Here is a 17,612-nt window from a genome sequence, read left to right as displayed (position 1 = left end):
TCTAAAAGTAAATGAAGAAACAGCCATAGCCTGTAAGTGCCCTGCGTGTATGGGAAAGTTACCATTAATCAAAGACCCCTCAGTTATTCGTCACATGGGGCCACTGGGCCGAGGAGTGACAGATAGAGTTTAATTTAGATAAATTTGAGGTGTTTACATCTTGGAAAGGCAAATCAAGGCAGAATTTATACGGTTAATGATAGGGTCCTGGAGAGTGTTGCTAAACAGAGACATTGAGGTGCGGGTTCATAGTACATTGAAAATGGAGTTGCAGGTAAATAAGGTAGTGAAGAAGGCTTTAGGTATGCTTGTTTTTATTAGTCAGTGCATTGAGTGTAGGAGTTGGGATGTCACGTTGTGTCGCACAGAAGATTGGTTAAGCCAGTTTTGGAACACTGCATTCAATTCTGGTCTCCCTACTATAGCAAGGATGTTGTTAAACTTGAAAGAGTTCAGAAAAGATTTACAAGGATGTTGGCAGGGTTTGAGGTTTTAAGCTATAGGAAGAGACTGAATAGGCTTGGGCTGTTTTTCCTGGAGCATTGGAGGCTGAGGGGTGACTTTATGAAGGTTTATAAAATCATGAGGGGCATGGATAGAGGGAATGGCCAAGATCTTTTCCCTGGGGTGGGGGAGTCCAAGACTAGGGGCATAGGTTTAATGTGAGAGGGGAAAAAGATAAAAGGGACCTAAGGGGCAATGTTTTCACACAGAAGGTAGTGTGTGTATGGAATAAGTTGCCAGAGGAAGTGTGGGAGGTTGGTACATTTACAGTGTTTATCAGGCATCTGGAAGGGTGCATGAATAGGAAGGAGTTAGAGGAATATGGGTCAAGTGCTGGCAAATGGGGCTAGATTTATTTCGGATATCTGGTCAGCATGAACAAGCTGGACCGAAGAGTCTGTTTCCATGCTATACATCTCTATGACTCTATACCTCTCTCTCAGCAGTCTATAAATAAGAGGAGGGACATGTGGCAATGATGGGCTTGAACCCTAGTGGTAGCCACTTTCTTTCAAAGGAAACAAATCTATCTGAAGAAATACAACTTTTAAGTTAACATTTAAGACATATCCACTGCTAATTGTAAACGTGGTGAAGACCAATGGTTTTGATATGCTGCACGTGTTGACCTGAGCTGGTCTGGAGGTGTAGTCTGGACTGAGTGTGCTGCATCATCCCTGTGTGTTGTACTCCACACAATTGGAGCAGTCAATGAGATGATGTACAGGATACTGAGTTACTGGAGGGACTGGAGCAGTCCTCCAGGAGGATGATAGGATACTGAGAAAGAGGGAACATAACCTTGTCCATGACAAAGCTCCATTGTGCTGGGCACCACAAGTCTGACAGGTCCTGAATGGCAGCAAATCACTAGAGATGAGAGCTGGAAGGAAGATGCTCCTGATTCATGGTGCAAGCGTTTGGTTTATATTGTGAGGATAGATCATAAGATGTAGGAGCCTGAAGTAGGCAATTTAGCTCATTGATTTTTTTTTAATGGCATTCAGTGAGTTTGTGACTGCTCTGATAATTTGTGTGCAGTATCAAACCCACAGAGACCAGTGACCTTAATAAATAAAGATCTACTGTGTTGGAGGCAAACTTCTCAGAAGAAGAACTAAGACATTGCTAAATTTTGAGAGAAATAGCTTTGTCAGAGGTAATTATGCTTATATCCAGAACACAACCAAATTCAATGATATGTATTTTTCTTGTAATTCACAGTAAGTTACTTCCTACTTTTTGTTGCACAAATGTTTTCTCTTGTATACATCATTTTGAATAGAGGGCTAATGTATGGTCTATAACTGTGCAATGAGCTGAGCTGTCCTTGTTCAGCTGTTTTTGTTAAGAGAGGATGCTCCATTGGTTTGCTCTCCGGGGTATGTCTGCATTAACTGAACTCCAGATTTGTGCCCTGGCAAAATATCTGAATATCTTCATGCAGAATACCGAAGAGGCATACACGGTCTGCAGCATGCTGTTGGAAGAATCGTTAGCAAGAGGAGATTTCATTCCCCGGCATGCATTCTGCTTTGCAGTAGCACTTGTAATTAAGCAGGTACGGTTTTCCTCACAGGCTAACAGGGTGAAATATGTACCTTGCTGCTGAATATAACAGAGTCATAATTAGACGTACTGGAAATTCTTTGTTCTCTGTGGTGCTGTTTTCCACAGTTTTAACTAAAGGATATGTGTTTTTAAAAAAAAGCAGTAAATTATTTAGTTCTGTTATTTTCCAGATTAAAAGCTTACATGCTTTCATTGCGATTTAAGGTAATTTTTGTAACTGTTGTAAAGTAATCCTGTAATTTTTTTCCTCATGTTTATTTGCTAAATAAACCATGGCCTCACACATGGTATAATCTAAAAGGTTTGTAGCAATGCAGCAGACTCCAGCAAGAAAGATCAGCCATAGTGTCTTAACGTTTAACAAATAGCATTACCATTGCCAAATTTCCCAACACCTAGAGAATGGGGGCTACCTTTGATCAAAAGCTTAATTGGAGCATCTGTAGAAGGGATGGTGATAAATAATGGCAATATCACTGAATGAGTAATCCAGAGGCTAATCCTGAGGGATTGGCAGAATTTAACAGATCTGGAATATAAAGCTAGTCTCTATCAATCATCAATTTTTGTAAAAGCTAATCTGATCCAGTGATGTCCTGCAGGAAAGGAAATCTTCTATTCTTACTAGGTCTGGTCTACTTGAGACTCCAGTCCAACTGCAACAATATGGTTGATTCTCAAGCCACTCAGTTCAAGGGCAAGTAGACATGGGCACACAATCCTTGTCTTACCATCACCAACTTCCTGTGAAACAAATACATAAGTATTGTGGCGATATGAACAGGTGGGATGTTGGGAATTGTATACTACATGATTTGTCTCTTGACCTCCCATCATTTGTCAGGGCTCTATATGTCAAAATGAGATGGAATAGTCTCCACAGCTCCGGACGGCCTACTTGATTGGCATCTGATTTATACTCCTTCTCCAGTACTGCCACTTTGTAGCTGCAGTGTGCATCATCGAAAAGATGCACAGCAGGTAACATTCCAGGGCTCCTTTCACAGTGCTACCCAAATCTGTGACCACCTCCAAGTCTCAGACTGTGCTGATCTGGAAATGTATCCCCATTACTATATTGTAACTGGATGAAAATCCTGGGGCACTTGCCGAACGGCACCTGGAGTACTTTCACCACCACATCGACTGCAATAGTTTAAAAAGGTGGCTCCCCATCCCCATCTCCAGAAGAAGCAGTGAGGGGTGGTGCCAAATGATGGTCCTGGCAGCAACAACTATATCTACAGGATTAATAAAAAATCTCGTTCAGAAGAATTAAACTGTGTTTTATCTCTTCATTTTCCTTCACACCCCATCCATGTTGTGGTCACATGGTATTTTAGAGATCACTTTGTGAAGGGATTCACCAAGTGATGAAAATCTATTTTAGTCCAGCACGTCCTTTACTGTGACTTGTGGAGATTGAAAGGAATTTTCTGTGGCACAGATTCTTAAGTCCTGCAATTGGCTGCTTATAATCTTGGAAATAGTCCAAGATGTATAATATTTTTTAATGCAAATCATCAAATGTATTCTGTTGTAGAATTTAGTCTTTAACACCTCAGTATTCCAATGGAAAGTGATTGCTATTTTTCTAAAAGTATTTAAGTAGTGCAAGACTGTGTCAGAGATGTATTTATAATAGACATTTACATACTCATCCATTAGTACTGTAATGTACTATAATTTGAATTTTTTTTGTTTATTTTGGTTTGCAGACCTTTTATCGAAATAAATATGGCATCTTTCATAAGACAAAACACAAAGAACTGCAGATGCTGAAAATCTGAAATGAAAACAGAAATAGCTGGAAAAACTCAGGTCTGGCAGCCTCTGTGGAGAGAAAGTAGAGTTGACATTTCAGAAGAATTGACACTGGATCCGATATACTGACTCTGCCTTCTCTCCCCAGATGTTTGCAGACCTGCTGAAAGCAGAGTTAACAAGTTAACTTATCAGGTCCAGTGACCCTTCTTCTGGGCTGTTGACTCTGCTTTCTCTCCACAGATGCTGCTAGACCTACTGTGTTTCTCCAGCCATTATTGTTATCATTACAGTATTGTTTGCGTTCTATCATGGCTAAATTTGAGCATCCTAGTATTGTTATTCTATCAGTGTAAATTTCTCAGAAAACTACTTTTTACTTCTGTATTACACAAAAACTAATGTCTTTTTCTGATTGTTTTATTTCAGAATAATATTGTTAAAGCTCGGTCAATTTACTCACACATTTTGCACACAGACAGCAAAATCTGTCTTAATCTTCACGTAAGTACCTCTATCATGATTTATATTCATTTAGCACCTTTCACAATCCTAAAAATGCTGTAAGATCACATGAAAAAAAATGCAGTAAGGGGCAAGTCATTTGTCGAACTGACCAGAAAAGTAGTCTTGCGTCATGTTCCTGTTGACCTCAGCTGTGTCTCATTTTCTACCTTTTCAGCAGTGATATATTTGCAAATCACCTAAACACCGGAATATTTGACCAGAATATTTTGACACAAGCAACTAAAAAGGTCAAAGGAGGAAAATAAAACCTGTCCAACTCCAATTAATTTTACTTCTGTTCCATCATGCCATCAAACAGCAGGTGTTGCATTGCTGTAAAGTGAGTTGTGAGAGGACAGGGTATTCGTTCCCTCACTGTGCCATCTGGAACATGGATTGTGTGACTTTGGCACTGTTACGCTCAATGCACATTATGTAAAATGAAAACTTTGGATTCTGAAAGCCAGCAAAACATATGTGAATGCAGACCTGGCTATCCAAATCAAAACACTGTATACAAATCTACTAAAGCACAGGAAATTTAAAAAAATGAGTTTAGAAGGACAAAATACAACATAAAGGATTTATTATTTAAGGCCATTACAGAAATCTGGCTGCAGGTTGATTATTGCACAAACTAAGGACTTGTGGGGTTGGGAGTAACAAATTGATTAATAGAAAGAAAGTGTTGAGTAGGATAAGCAAATCATTTTTCAAGTTGGCCAGCTGGAGTGCTGCAAGGATGAATGTTGTGGCTCCACTATTTACAACTTGTATTAGTGACTAGGTTGAAGGTAAAGAGAATGATCTATCCAAGTCTGCTGGTGTTAGAAACATAAACCATGAGGACAACACAGCTGTTAAGTTCAGTGACTAAACAAGAGCAGAATCAAAAGTGGGAATGTTTTGTAAATGGTGAGAAACTTTGAAATGTTCGTGTTCAGAGGGCTTTGAGTGTCCTTGTACAAGGAACATGGAAGGTTAGCATTTGGATACAGCAAGTAATGAGAAAGGCAAATGGTGTATTAGCATTTGTTGGAGCAGTTTGGAATAAGTGAAGAAGTATCATATGGAAATTTAGCAAACAGCACCTGAAATAATATGCATATTTTTGTTCTCCTTATTTAACAAATGATGAATTTGCTTTGGTGATGCTGCAGGATAAGTTCACAACATTGAGTCACAGAGTCATACAGATGTACAGCACGGAAACAGACCCTTTGGTCCAACTCGTCCACGCTGACCAGATATCCCAACCTAATCTGGTCCCAACTGCCAGCACCCAGCTCCTATCAAACTCTTCCTATTCATATCCAGATGCCTTTTAAATGTTACAATTGTACTAGTCTCCACTATTTTCTCTGGCAGCTCATTCCATACACATACCACCCTCTGTGTGAAAAAGTTGCCCCTTAGGTCTCTTTTATATCTTTCCCATCTCACTCTAAATCTATGCCCTCTAGTTCGAGACTCCACCATCCCAGGGAAAAGACCTTGTCTATTTATCCTATCCATGCCCCTCATGATTTTATAAACATCTATAAGGTCAGTCCTAGCCTATTCAACCTCTCACGAGTCCTGGGGTGAAGCAGTTGTTGCATAACAAAAGATTGGGAAGGTTTGACCTTTGAAGGTTAGAAGAATAAGAGGTATTCTTATTTAAACATGTCAAATTCTGGATAACTTTGACAGGCTAAATGCTGAGAGGTTGTTTTCCCTGACTGAACAGTCTGGAATATCGGGGCACTGTCTTAAAATAAGAGGTCAGTTATTTAAGACTGACTTATGAAGACATTGCATTCAGATGTCGTAAACATTGCAATTCTTTATACTTGAAAACTGTGGGTGCTTGTTATTCAAGGCTGAGATAAATCTTTGGACATTTAAAGGAATTGGGAGACATGGGGATTGGACAGAAAATTAGAGGTGAGATCGAAAAGCCGATATTCCAACCACTCTATCAACAAACACATTGAGTTAGACCCCCATCCACCACACCCTAAGAAAAAGAACAGGAAGTGACTTCACCACAGGAAATGACATCACCAACCCATAGAAACCCAAACACATAAATAAAAAGCAAGAATTATCAGCAGTGCTTCACCTGAGACCCACTGAAGTTGTTACCTAGTAGGGTGATGAAACGTCTGGAAATGAACCTTCCAGCTCAGCAAGCAAACCTATATCCAGCTGATATGATCTTGCTGAATATCATTATATATGGCATACTTCTATTCCTGTTTACTTCCTTATTGTTTAGGCATAAAGATTTCAGGCTATAGAAAGAACAGCAAAATTTGAAAGAGGAAGAAATCTAAATATTTATGAAAGGCACATTTACAATAGTAGAAAGCGGGCATTACACCTTGTGTGTTTCCAAAGTCCTGTGTCCAGGTGTGGATGCAAGATTTTTACGAGTCCATGGATCTGAGTGTAATATAGTTGGGAATGCTTAAATATACGGAGCTGGAAAGGATATATTCTAAAGAAATGATTATGATAGGTCATTTTATGTTTCTTCCAGTCTGCATGAAAACTATCAGCATGACAATAAAGGGAACACATTTCCAGAATGTATTTAGAACAGTTTTCTAAAACAATATGTTTTAGAATAACAAAGGGACATAATGTCCGTAGTAAATTTTAGACTTCAGTTTAAGGTGTTGGTTAGGATTAGACTTAAGGTTATATATAGAGTTCAGTTTCAGGTTACGTTAGGGTGAGTGTTAAGTTTACTGCCAGGGTTAGTGTTAAAGTCAGGTTTAAGATTAGGGTTGGGTTCAGTGCTAAGGTTATGGTCACCGGTGATAGGTGGGCGGCACGGTGGCACAGTGGTTAGCACTGCTGCCTCACAGCGCCTGAGACCTGGGTTCAATTCCCGACTCAGGCAATTGACTGTGTGGAGTTTGCACGTTCTCCCCGTGTCTGCGTGGGTTTCCTCCGGGTGCTCTGGTTTCCTCCCACAGTCCAAAGATGTGTGGGTCAGGTGAATTGGCCATGCTAAATTGCCCGTAGTGTTAGGTGAAGGGTAAATGTAGGGGTATGGGTGGGTTGCGCTTCGGCGGGTCGGTGTGGACTTGTTGGGCCGAAGGGCCTGTTTCCACACTGTAAGTCTAGTCTAGTCTAAATTTAAGTACGTAAGATCATAAGATGTAAAAGCAGAAGAAAGCCATTGAGCCCATCAAGTCTGTGCTGCCATTCAGTGAAATCATGATGGATCTGATTGTTTAGTGATGAGAAATAAATGCATATTAGTCGCTAACCCAGGAGAAAGAGAACGTCTGAGATATTGAGAGTAGAGGGAGAGAGTGAGTGAGTGTCATCCTAAGGGTATTACATTTTTGTAAGACACTTAAAAGTTGTGACTGCCATAAGCTTAATTACCCAAATTACTGGGACATACATCCCAAAGACAAAAGCTCCACTTGGATAATTAAGCAACTATAGCCATCAGTAAAAGATAGTATTAAGAGAAAAAGTTCACCCAAAGGCAAAAACATGTACTAAAGCAGATAAAGGGAATGTTAACAAGCAGCAGTGAGATTCAGAAGAAGTTATGAAATATGCAAAGTCCATGTGCAGAAATTACTGAAATCTTTTGAACATTTATAAAAAATATTGTTAATGTTGAAGCTTATCTGGAGTTTGGGATATAAATGTGAGGATGTGATATTTCAAATTGAACAGGGAGCTGAGAGCTGTGGCTGCTGAAGCCTTCAGTATATTCAAGATTAATATAACGCTGATTTTTCTCTTTACAGATGCTGAGTTTCTCCAGTACTTTCTGTTTTTGTTTCAGATTTCCAGCCTTGCAGTTCTTTGTTTTTAATAATGTGGAGGTTAGTAGAGTGTTGTGTATTGATGGATAATGCTGGAAGGTATGGTTAAGACAGATTTTGAATGACTAATGGCCTACCCTATCCAGCTCCTGTTTCTTATGTTACCTTATGAATCAGAAACCTGGTTAAACCTCACCTAAAGTAGGCAATTCAGTTTGAGCATCACAGATTATATTGGTTTTGGGGAGAGGGAGCTGACAATGTTAAATTAACTCAACGGTTAGCATAAAGCTGTTTCTATTCCTCTGAATTCACATAATTTGATGTGTGTCCAATTATGGTTTTTAAAGTGGCCGATATTTAAGTATATTTTCACTAGCAACTGAGAACATGTTTTATATTTAAGGGCTATAACAATATTATAATTTTGATTCAGGTCCTTTTACTAGCTCTGTCAGGGGCACAACAAACTCTGCTTTCTGTTTTGGAAAGAACAGTTGCAAACAAGGTGCCAACCTTTGTGAAGAAGCTGGATATTTCCCAAGAAGTGGTAAGTATGTAAATGCACAAACTTAACATCTTTATTGATTGAGAAGTTTGTTTGTATCTTTGTTGGGACAAAACCCTGGGGGCCCCTCACCCAAAAGGACTGAAGTGGTTCAAGAAAGTCCACATGTCACCATATCCATGACAGCTAGTGATGCGTAATAAATGCTGGCAGCATCGAAGCTCAGTGGTTAACATTGCTGCCTCACAGCGCCAGAGACCTAGGTTCAGTTCCAGCCTCGGGTGATTGTCTGTGCGGAGTGTCTGCGTGGGTTTCCTCTGGGTGTTGCAGTTTCCTCCCACAGTCCAAAGATGTGCAGGTTAGGTGGATTGACCGTGCAAAAATAGTGTTTGAGAAGTGTAAGCTAGGTGGGTAAGCCTTGGGAAATGCAGGGTCCCAGGGATGGGGTGGATGTGGGTGGGATGCTCTTTGAAGGGTCAGTGTAGACTCTATGGGCTGAATGGCCTGCTTCCACCCTGTAGGGATTCTATGATGATCAGCAATGACCTAAAGAATGGTCTTTTTAAGACACCAGTCTTGTTTATGCCTCAGTGGTGACTGTCAATGAGAAACTCTGCTGGGGAGAGCTTCACTTCAACAAAATTCAATTGGATTCCTGAGAATAGCAATCAGAAATGGGAACCTTGGTTCATTTTAATTTCCTCAAATCTTGCTCAGAAGCACAGAAGCCAGCTGTAGTATGGTACATCTACTGGGCTTTGACCATTTAATGCACTGCAGAGGCAGGATGAAATCTGGCATCTTTTTGCTCTGTCTGGTCCAGTACAGCACTTGGCAGTTACATTTCATTTTATTTGTTCATGAGTTGTGGATGTTGTTGGCTAAGACAGCATTTACTGCCTAGGTTCCCAGAGGATAGTTTCTGTGAGTGTGGAGTTACACAGATTGTGTAACATCATTCTTCTTAAAAGGAGGGTGGGTTTGTGGCATTTCACCATGTTTATCACACTTATTTCCAAGTTTTTCAATTGAATTCAAATTTCTCCATTTGAAATTTGAATCAGTGTCTCTTGAGCACTGGTCTGAGTTTCTGGATTACTGATCCAGTGACATTACCGCTACATTACCCTTAACTAAAGTTGGGTTGTTCCTTGTGTCTGTATATGTAGGAGAGTGTACACTACTTGTTCCAACTGATGGCATATTTTTGCTACATTTATTCAGCACCTATGATGATGTACAATAAAGTCACCATGTGATGCACAGCTTGGGAGATTGTGCATTACTCCTCAGGGTGAATTGCATAATCTGCCAGGATGTTGTTTGAAGGTTTCTCTCCCCTTTTGTGCCCTTGCAGTGACAGCTTTGTGACACACATTGTTTCGTCCTCTGAGTTATTTAAGCATCTCTCTGCTTAATTATCTGTTTTGATAATCTCTCTCTCTCTCTCTCTCTGTCTAGATTCACCATACAATTTGTGTTTATCTGAATAAATTAAAAATCTGTTTCATTTAATAGACATTTATCACAAACCTATGTTAACTTTGGTTTATTTATCATCAAAGCTGACTGCAGTCTGCAAAACCTTGGAGAAAAATCTGGAACTTCAAAGACGGTTTGAGGATGTGTGTGACTCACTGCAAAGGTCTGGTCAAATCACAGCACTGAGTCTCGATGACATGCTTTGTCAAACGCCAAATGGAAAAAAGCCTGTTAACCCTTTATTGGATGCAAGGAAAGTTAGTCGACGGACCTTCAAACCGCTACAGTCAGCTTTACTTTCAGAGTAATTTAGCTGGATTGTGCATTATTTGGTAGTGTTGAACAGCTGTACCTGGACATCTTTCTCCGCTATTGGTGTCAGCTGAGAGAACAGATGTTTTTCAGCATCTGGTTTCGCTGTTTTGAGCAAACTTGAAGACTGAGCGATGCAGAGCACTTCTTGAGGCAAGATGATGTGTGTTTTGAAGGTGTTAGTTGTTACAATAATCTTGAAAGGCCCAAGACCAAAGTTACACATTTGGCAAAAATAAGTAAACAGAACTGTGCTGTAACTTGAATGCTACATTGCATGTCTTTGGAGGATACAGAAAGGTACATTGCTTCTGATTCATAACATTTGTGTTGTACTTTCAGAGAGCTCAAAATTTTCAAATTATTTCATTACACTTGAACTTAGTTATTTATTCATCATGTACTTTTGATTCAGTTTAATTTTCCATACATTTGTACACTGGTCTAAAATCATGAAATCCTTTCAGAATCAGTTTTAGCAAAAATGTCATTGATCCCTATCTGAACCAGGAAGACTATTGTAAAGCTGTGAAACATATTGCATAGTTGTTTTTCCTGTAGTGTTATCAGAACTGAGCCAGTTTTAGGCGCAATATATATTTTCCATAAATTGCTACCTTGCACCATTGCACCAGAGCCACAGTGCTGATAGGAAGGCAGTTGCAAGATTTTGACCCAGCGAAGGTACAAGAACAATGCAGCTTCAAGTCAGGAAGATTGCAGCTTCTATCCTTCTGTCTTTCTGCCGAGCATATCCTTTGATATATCCATCTGATGCATATACAGTATTTCACCAGTTAGGAATTCAGTTTGAATAGTTTCTCAAATTTGCTGCAGGTTTGTTGGCAGCTGAATGGGGTGTCATTTTATTGATTTTCATGCAAGAGAAATGCAGGCTATATATTCAGGTGGACATTTTGCTATGATTAAGTGAACAGTAAGATATTCCCTCATTATCATGAATAAAGTCATGTTATCTTAGAAGTCGTAATATTTTGGCAGAGTTCACCTCTCCACATTCATTTCCATCTTGCCAGCAGTTTTATTGGCTGCTTCAAAGGTCCTATGGTTGGCGAAATGAGTCATAAAATAACCTTTTATTCAGAATTTGTAAATCATTTGTAATACAATGTATGCAATGCAAATACAATTCTCAATGCATGAAGGAATTTGTGTTCCGAAACATTTTTATTGCTAGGCAACTTCATGGTATGAATAATCTTTTTGTCCAATGAACAGTCTAAATTCTTAAAGGAAATGAAACTCAAAAATCTGTCAACACGCAGTAACTTAAAAATATTCACCTGTCTTCCATATTTCTTTCACATTTGCAAACAGTTGACTGAGAAGATGATAAACTGTGCATCTGTAAATGTCCTGTATTTGAAAGAGGCTGCTCCCTTATCATCAATATTTTATTTTGATAGAAGGCTTAGTTCAGTAGGTTTAGTAAGGGATTCTGAATCAGAATTCCAAACTACAAAGTGTGTTTTCTTGATTGTCCATTATGATTGACCTCTGGATGCAACAAATTAAAGATTTAAAGAAAACTACTGTGTTCCGTTTATTTTCATTCAAAATAACAACTAGTTTTAGAATTCACTGTGCTCGATCTGGCTAGATCACATATAATACAACGGAGTCCTCTTATAGTCTGTCAAAAATGTTCACTATTCCTGGCTGCTTTTCTTTGCTGCTAACAGTATTCGTAAATCCCTGCCTCCTCCAACTCTTGCCCCAGACAACAGCAGGGGCCTGTTTATGTGGCCCCAGTCTTAATAACAGTCAGCTTCAGCTGTCTCATCTGACCTTTTCCTGAACCCATCACGCCAAACTCCTCTGAAGGTTCTCTCTGTCCTCAATTTGCATCATTGAGTCTTTCTATCCTGTCTTCCACCTTGCCCTCTCAGATCCTACCTTCTCCACAAAACCAACCTCCTGCTTCCCTGACCCTAAACTGCTTGATGACTTATCTTTCCTTCCTGGCTCCCATGTTAACTGATGCGTTAATGGTTCTCCCTCCTCTAGTGCTCTCCCTTGATACTTCATCAACCCCCAACCTAAAGAAACAAACCCTTGACCCTTCTGTCCATGCAAACTACTCCATATGCAAATTCTCTTCCACTCCTAAATCCTGAACATTGTTACGCTATATCTGTGCTTCATTCCGTGAATTCCAAGATCAGTTACAGTGTAACAATGTCACCAACATACAGCACCATCTTAGATGCAGAATACCTAAGTACAATCCTCAGGTCAGACAAACAAGCAAAGTTTAAAAAGACAAATATCACAGTCTCTCTTCAAGGGCTCTCCACTGGGGCCAAGGGCACTGAGCTGCGGGTCGATGGTATTCCCACGTCAGGCTGTGGGTCGATGTATTCCCACACCAGGCTGCTGGTTGATGGTATTCCTGCTCCAGGCTGCTGGCCGAAGGTATTCCCGCTCCATGCTACTAGTCAATGGCATTCTTGCTATGGAATGCTGGTCAATAGTATTCCCATGCTGGTCGATGGTATTCCCACTCTGGGCTAATAGTCAATGACATTCCCGCTCTGGGCTGCTGATCAATGTTATTCCCGCTCCAGGAGGCTGGTCAATGGTATTCCCACTCTGAGATGCTGGCCGATGGCATTCCCGCTTTAGGCTACTGGCCAATGGCATTCCCGCTCCGGGCTGCTGGTCAATGGTAATCCCATTCTGGGCGCTTGTCAATGCCATTCCGCTCTGGAATCCTGGTCGATCGTATTCCCCCTCTGGGCTACTGACCAATGGCATTCCTGTTCTGGTCTGCTGGTCAATAGTATTCCCACTCCAGCCTGCTAATTAATGGCATTCCTACCCTGAATTGCTGGTCAATGGCATTCCCACTCTAGGCTGTTGGTTGATGGTATTCCCACTCTGGGCTACTGGTTGAAGGCAGTCCCGCTCCTGGGTGCAGGTCAATGGTATTCGCGTTCTGGGCTACTAGTCAATGATATTCTTGCTCTAACCTACTAGTCAATGGCATTCCTGCTCGGAGATGCTGGTCGATTGTATTCCCACTCTGGGCTACTAGCCAATAGCATTTTCACTCCAGGTTGCTGGTTGATGGTATTCCCACTCCGGGCTACTAGTCAGTGGCATTCCCGCTCCGGGCTGCTGGTTGATGGTATTCCCAGTCCGGTATTATGCTCCAGGCTACTGGTCGATGTTATTCCTACTCTGGGCTACTAGTCAATGGAATTCCCACTCTGGGCTGCTGGTCGATGGTATTCCCACTCCAGGCTGCGGGTCGATGATATTCCCACTCTGGGCTACTGGTTGATAGCTTCAGGGTAGGCATCCTTATCACCAAAAGGCAACTAGATCCTCGAATAAGCGAAATATTGGCCCTTCTCAGAGATGGCAGGAGATGGTCATTGAACATGTTGAGCATTGGGCCTAACAATATATTTATAAATTCCTTATAGAATTCAGTGGGAAGTCCGTCAGGACCGGGCTCCTTTCCAATCTGAAGCTGCTTCACAGCCTCCTGCACCACATGCTCTGATAAGGGGGCATTGAGAAAAGGCTGTTGTTTGGGGGTCACGCCTGGGAGCTCCAGATCCTTGAAAAAGGACTCCATTTTGGCCCACCCCTCCTACAACCCTCAGATTGGTATAACTTAGAGTAAAAATTTCTGGAATGCCGCATTTATCTTTTTGGAGTCACATGTTAGGTTCCCAGACCCTTCCCTAATTGTTGCAATGGCTTGAGGGGCACTCCTTTTCCTGGTGAGATATGCTAAGTATTTGCCTGGCCTGTCACCATGCTCATATAACCTTTGCTTTGCGAAAGGAAGCTCCTTTTTGCTGTCTGCATGAGCACAGAGTTCAATGCACACCACAGCACCGCAATCCTCTGTAGTTTGACCAATGAGGGCTTGTCATAGTAAGCCTTCTCGGCTGCCTTCAACCGTGCTTCAAGGAGGTGTTGCTGCTCGCCCTTCTGCCCCTTCCTACTGGCAGAGTAGGAAATAACTAATCTCCCCGGCATAGACTTTGGCAGTTTCCCAAAGGACGGATGGGCTACTAACCAAGCTGTAGTTAATGTCGAGGAATGCCCTAAATTCCCGAGAGAAGTACTCTACAAACTTATTACCCTGAAGAATAAAGGGATCCGTTCACCAGTGCCACGGGCCCATTATAGCGTCCTTAATCTTAACCAACAGTATACTGGAGCGTGATCAAAGATGGTGATATTATCAATTGTACAAGATGCTACCAAGTCCAGGGTTGTCACGGGGTCAGAAAAAAATCAATCCTGGTGTGACATCTGTGTAGAATGGAAAAAAAGATTTAAATCCCTGACTGTAGGGTAGAGACACCTCCAGATGTCCACGAACCCTAACTTTCCACACAGATCCACTAATTGTTTAGTTTGTACGAGGGTATTGAGAGGCCTTTGGGCAACCTGTCTACTATGGGATCCATGAGACAGTTAAAATCTCCCCTTATAATGATATGCTGGGGCTCAAGGCTGATCAGTTTAGAGAACACATCTACCAGAAATTTGAGGGGATGGACCAGAGCCAACAAACATTTAAAGAACCATATTCTTTCACATTTATCAGGGCTTTGAGAATTATAAACCTCCCGTGCATGTCTTTAACACACTAGTAAATGGGAGATTCCTCCTAAGTAAAAGAGCCACTCCCCTACTTCTGGTATTAAAAGATGAAAAGAAAACCCGATCAAAGCCATTTTGCTGTAGTTTCAAATGTTCCCTATCATCCAAGTCTGTCTCCTGTAATAAAGCAATATCCACCTTTTCCCTTCCAAGACTCGAGAATACCTTCTTCCTCTTAATTGGTGAGTGACTCCCCTTGATGTTCCAGTACACCATTTAATCAAGTCATTAGCCATAATCTTCTGCAGTAACGTTTAGATTCCAGAAAGGAGGAACTCGAATTGCAAATCGCCGAGCCTTATTGTCACATCAAACATAAAAACTACATAAACTAAAACCACTACAGTTAACAAAGCTATCAAAGACTATACACAACAGAAACCAAAAAACAAATCAATATACAGAGCGCCAATGGCGCTGAATAGGAATCTCACCCCATGCCCAAAGGGGGCATCTTCACATCCCAAAATCCAACTTCCCATCCCGTTGCCAATACTGCAGCCCGGACATTTAAATACCTGAACCGGGTATAAACTGCCTATAAGTAGGCATCTAGCCATCCCAACCATTTTCCCTCCTCATAGAGCCGCACCGCAAGCACGAGCAGAAAAAGTAAATACACCATGAAATAACAATTTGAACAAAGAAATTTTGAAAAAAGAAGTACCCCACCCATCCTTTGGTATAACCCAACTCGAAATTGAAAGTACATATCCCATATGCCCCCGAACGTAGTCTAGACCAGATTATTACCAATAAAAAAGGAAAAGAAAGCCCCAACTAGACTTGCTCTTTTTTTTTTAAAGAGAAGTAGAGACATACCCAAACATCACTACTATTTGTACATACTAAATTGTTCAGATTAAGTTAATTTGTCCACAAAGTCTCTTGTCTTCTCCGTTGTGTCAAAGAGATGTACAGATCCATCTAAGATGAATCAAGCACCACCGGATACCTCAGAGAATGCTGGATCCAAAGTTCCCTCAGTCTTTTCTTGATGCCATCATAGGATTTTCTTTTCCAGATCACTGCCACTGAGAAGTTCTGGAAGAACATGACCTTACAGCCCTCGTAAACTAGGGCCTTCTGATCCATCCCCTGGATTCTGGAAGCTTCCATGAATCTCTCCTTATCTTTATAATAATGAAATCACACCAAGAGAGGACAAGGACGTTGCCCCGGACCTGACTTCTGCACCGTAATCCGTGAGCCCTCTCAATCATCAAACTTCTCATCCCAGCCTCCAAGTTAAGGAATTTCGGCAAGCAGTCCTCAATAAATTTCACCAGTCTCTCACCTTCCTTACCCTCTGGCAGACTGATGATCCGAATATTTTTTTCTCCTGCCCCTGTTCTCGAATTCATCAACCTGGTCAAGCAAATTATGGCCTTGCAACCCCAGGGCCTGGATCGTATCCTTGGAGATATCGGTATCAGCTTCCACCAGTGTGATCCTGCATTCTAATTCAACCATCCTTTTCGTGGTCTTCCAGCTGCAGTTCATGATTCAGAGCATGGTAGAGACCGGGGCCTGCTTCTCCTCTATCTGCTTACCCAACATCTCGTGAGATTTAATGAGCTACTTTACCAGTACCAGGTAGGCAGTCGAGTCCGAGGATCCTGCAGGCTGGATCCTGCACATTTTTTTGGCATCCCTGGATGGCGAAAAGCGAGGTAAGTTGCTCTCGGACAGCTTCCTTGGACTCCATGACTTTTCCAGAGTCTCAGGATATCGCGGTGGTCCAGGTGGGGCGGGTTAGGACTTCATCCCACTTGTGATGCGGTGCGGAGTGGTGCTCTGCAACGCGATCTTCCTAGATCACCGCCATCTTGGATCCCCCTGCCTTTTTATGTTTAACTAGTTTGTGATGTAGAATGATGCCAACAGAGTGTGTTCACTTCCTGCAATGGCTGAGGTTACTGTGACGGACTCGCTTTCTCAACCTCTCCCCTTTATCTGAGGCATTGTGACCCTCAGATTAAAGCACCACCAGTCACCTCTCTCTCTAATGACTGAGCAGCCCTATGAGCTGGTAAGACTGTGGTGACTATTTTTCTTTTTATATGTCAGAATTTGGACATTGAAGACCAATCCCATTAGTTTCACTTAATGTGAGAAGGGATAATCAAAGATGCATTGTAGCCAGTGCCTTCTTGGTTTCTCTAATGAATGGTTTGTTCTCTTCAAGAATTTGGATATTCCTGTAGACTGTACCAGAAATATTTAATATCCAAGATGGCCAATATGCTGTTACGAACAAAGCAGCATGTAAACATGGCAAAAAGCCTGATGTCGGTGGTAGGCAGGTTGTCGGAGGGAATCCTGAGGGACAGGATGTACATGTATTTGGAAAGGCAAGGACTGCTTAGGGATAGTCAACATGGCTTTATGCGTGGGAAATCATGTCTCACGAACCTGATTGAGTTTTTTGAAGCAGTAACAAAGAAGATTGCTGAGGGCAGAGCAGTGGACTTCAGTGAGGTGTTCGACAAGGTTTCCCATGGGAAACTGGTTGGCAAGGTTAGATCTCATAG

At 41.4% G+C, this 17,612-nt stretch overlaps 1 protein-coding gene across 1 annotated transcript in view; it reads left to right on the top strand.

Moving 5' to 3' along the window:
* ptcd2 (pentatricopeptide repeat domain 2) overlaps positions 1–11,944 on the top strand; it is a 34,840-nt gene extending 22,896 nt beyond the window's left edge. The window contains exons 7-10 of the mRNA XM_060843834.1: positions 1,952–2,065; positions 4,270–4,344; positions 8,563–8,676; positions 10,200–11,944. Coding sequence (XP_060699817.1) covers positions 1,952–2,065; positions 4,270–4,344; positions 8,563–8,676; positions 10,200–10,424 — 528 coding nt within the window. The 3' untranslated portion in view covers positions 10,425–11,944. The remainder of the gene's footprint in view (positions 1–1,951; positions 2,066–4,269; positions 4,345–8,562; positions 8,677–10,199) is intronic.
* The last annotated feature ends 5,668 nt before the right edge of the window (positions 11,945–17,612 follow it).

This window comes from Hemiscyllium ocellatum, chromosome 2 (genome assembly GCF_020745735.1).
Source record: "Hemiscyllium ocellatum isolate sHemOce1 chromosome 2, sHemOce1.pat.X.cur, whole genome shotgun sequence".
Lineage (NCBI taxonomy): Eukaryota > Metazoa > Chordata > Chondrichthyes > Orectolobiformes > Hemiscylliidae > Hemiscyllium > Hemiscyllium ocellatum.
Note: the sequence above shows the minus strand (reverse complement) of the source record. Positions and strands in the feature narration are given on the sequence as shown.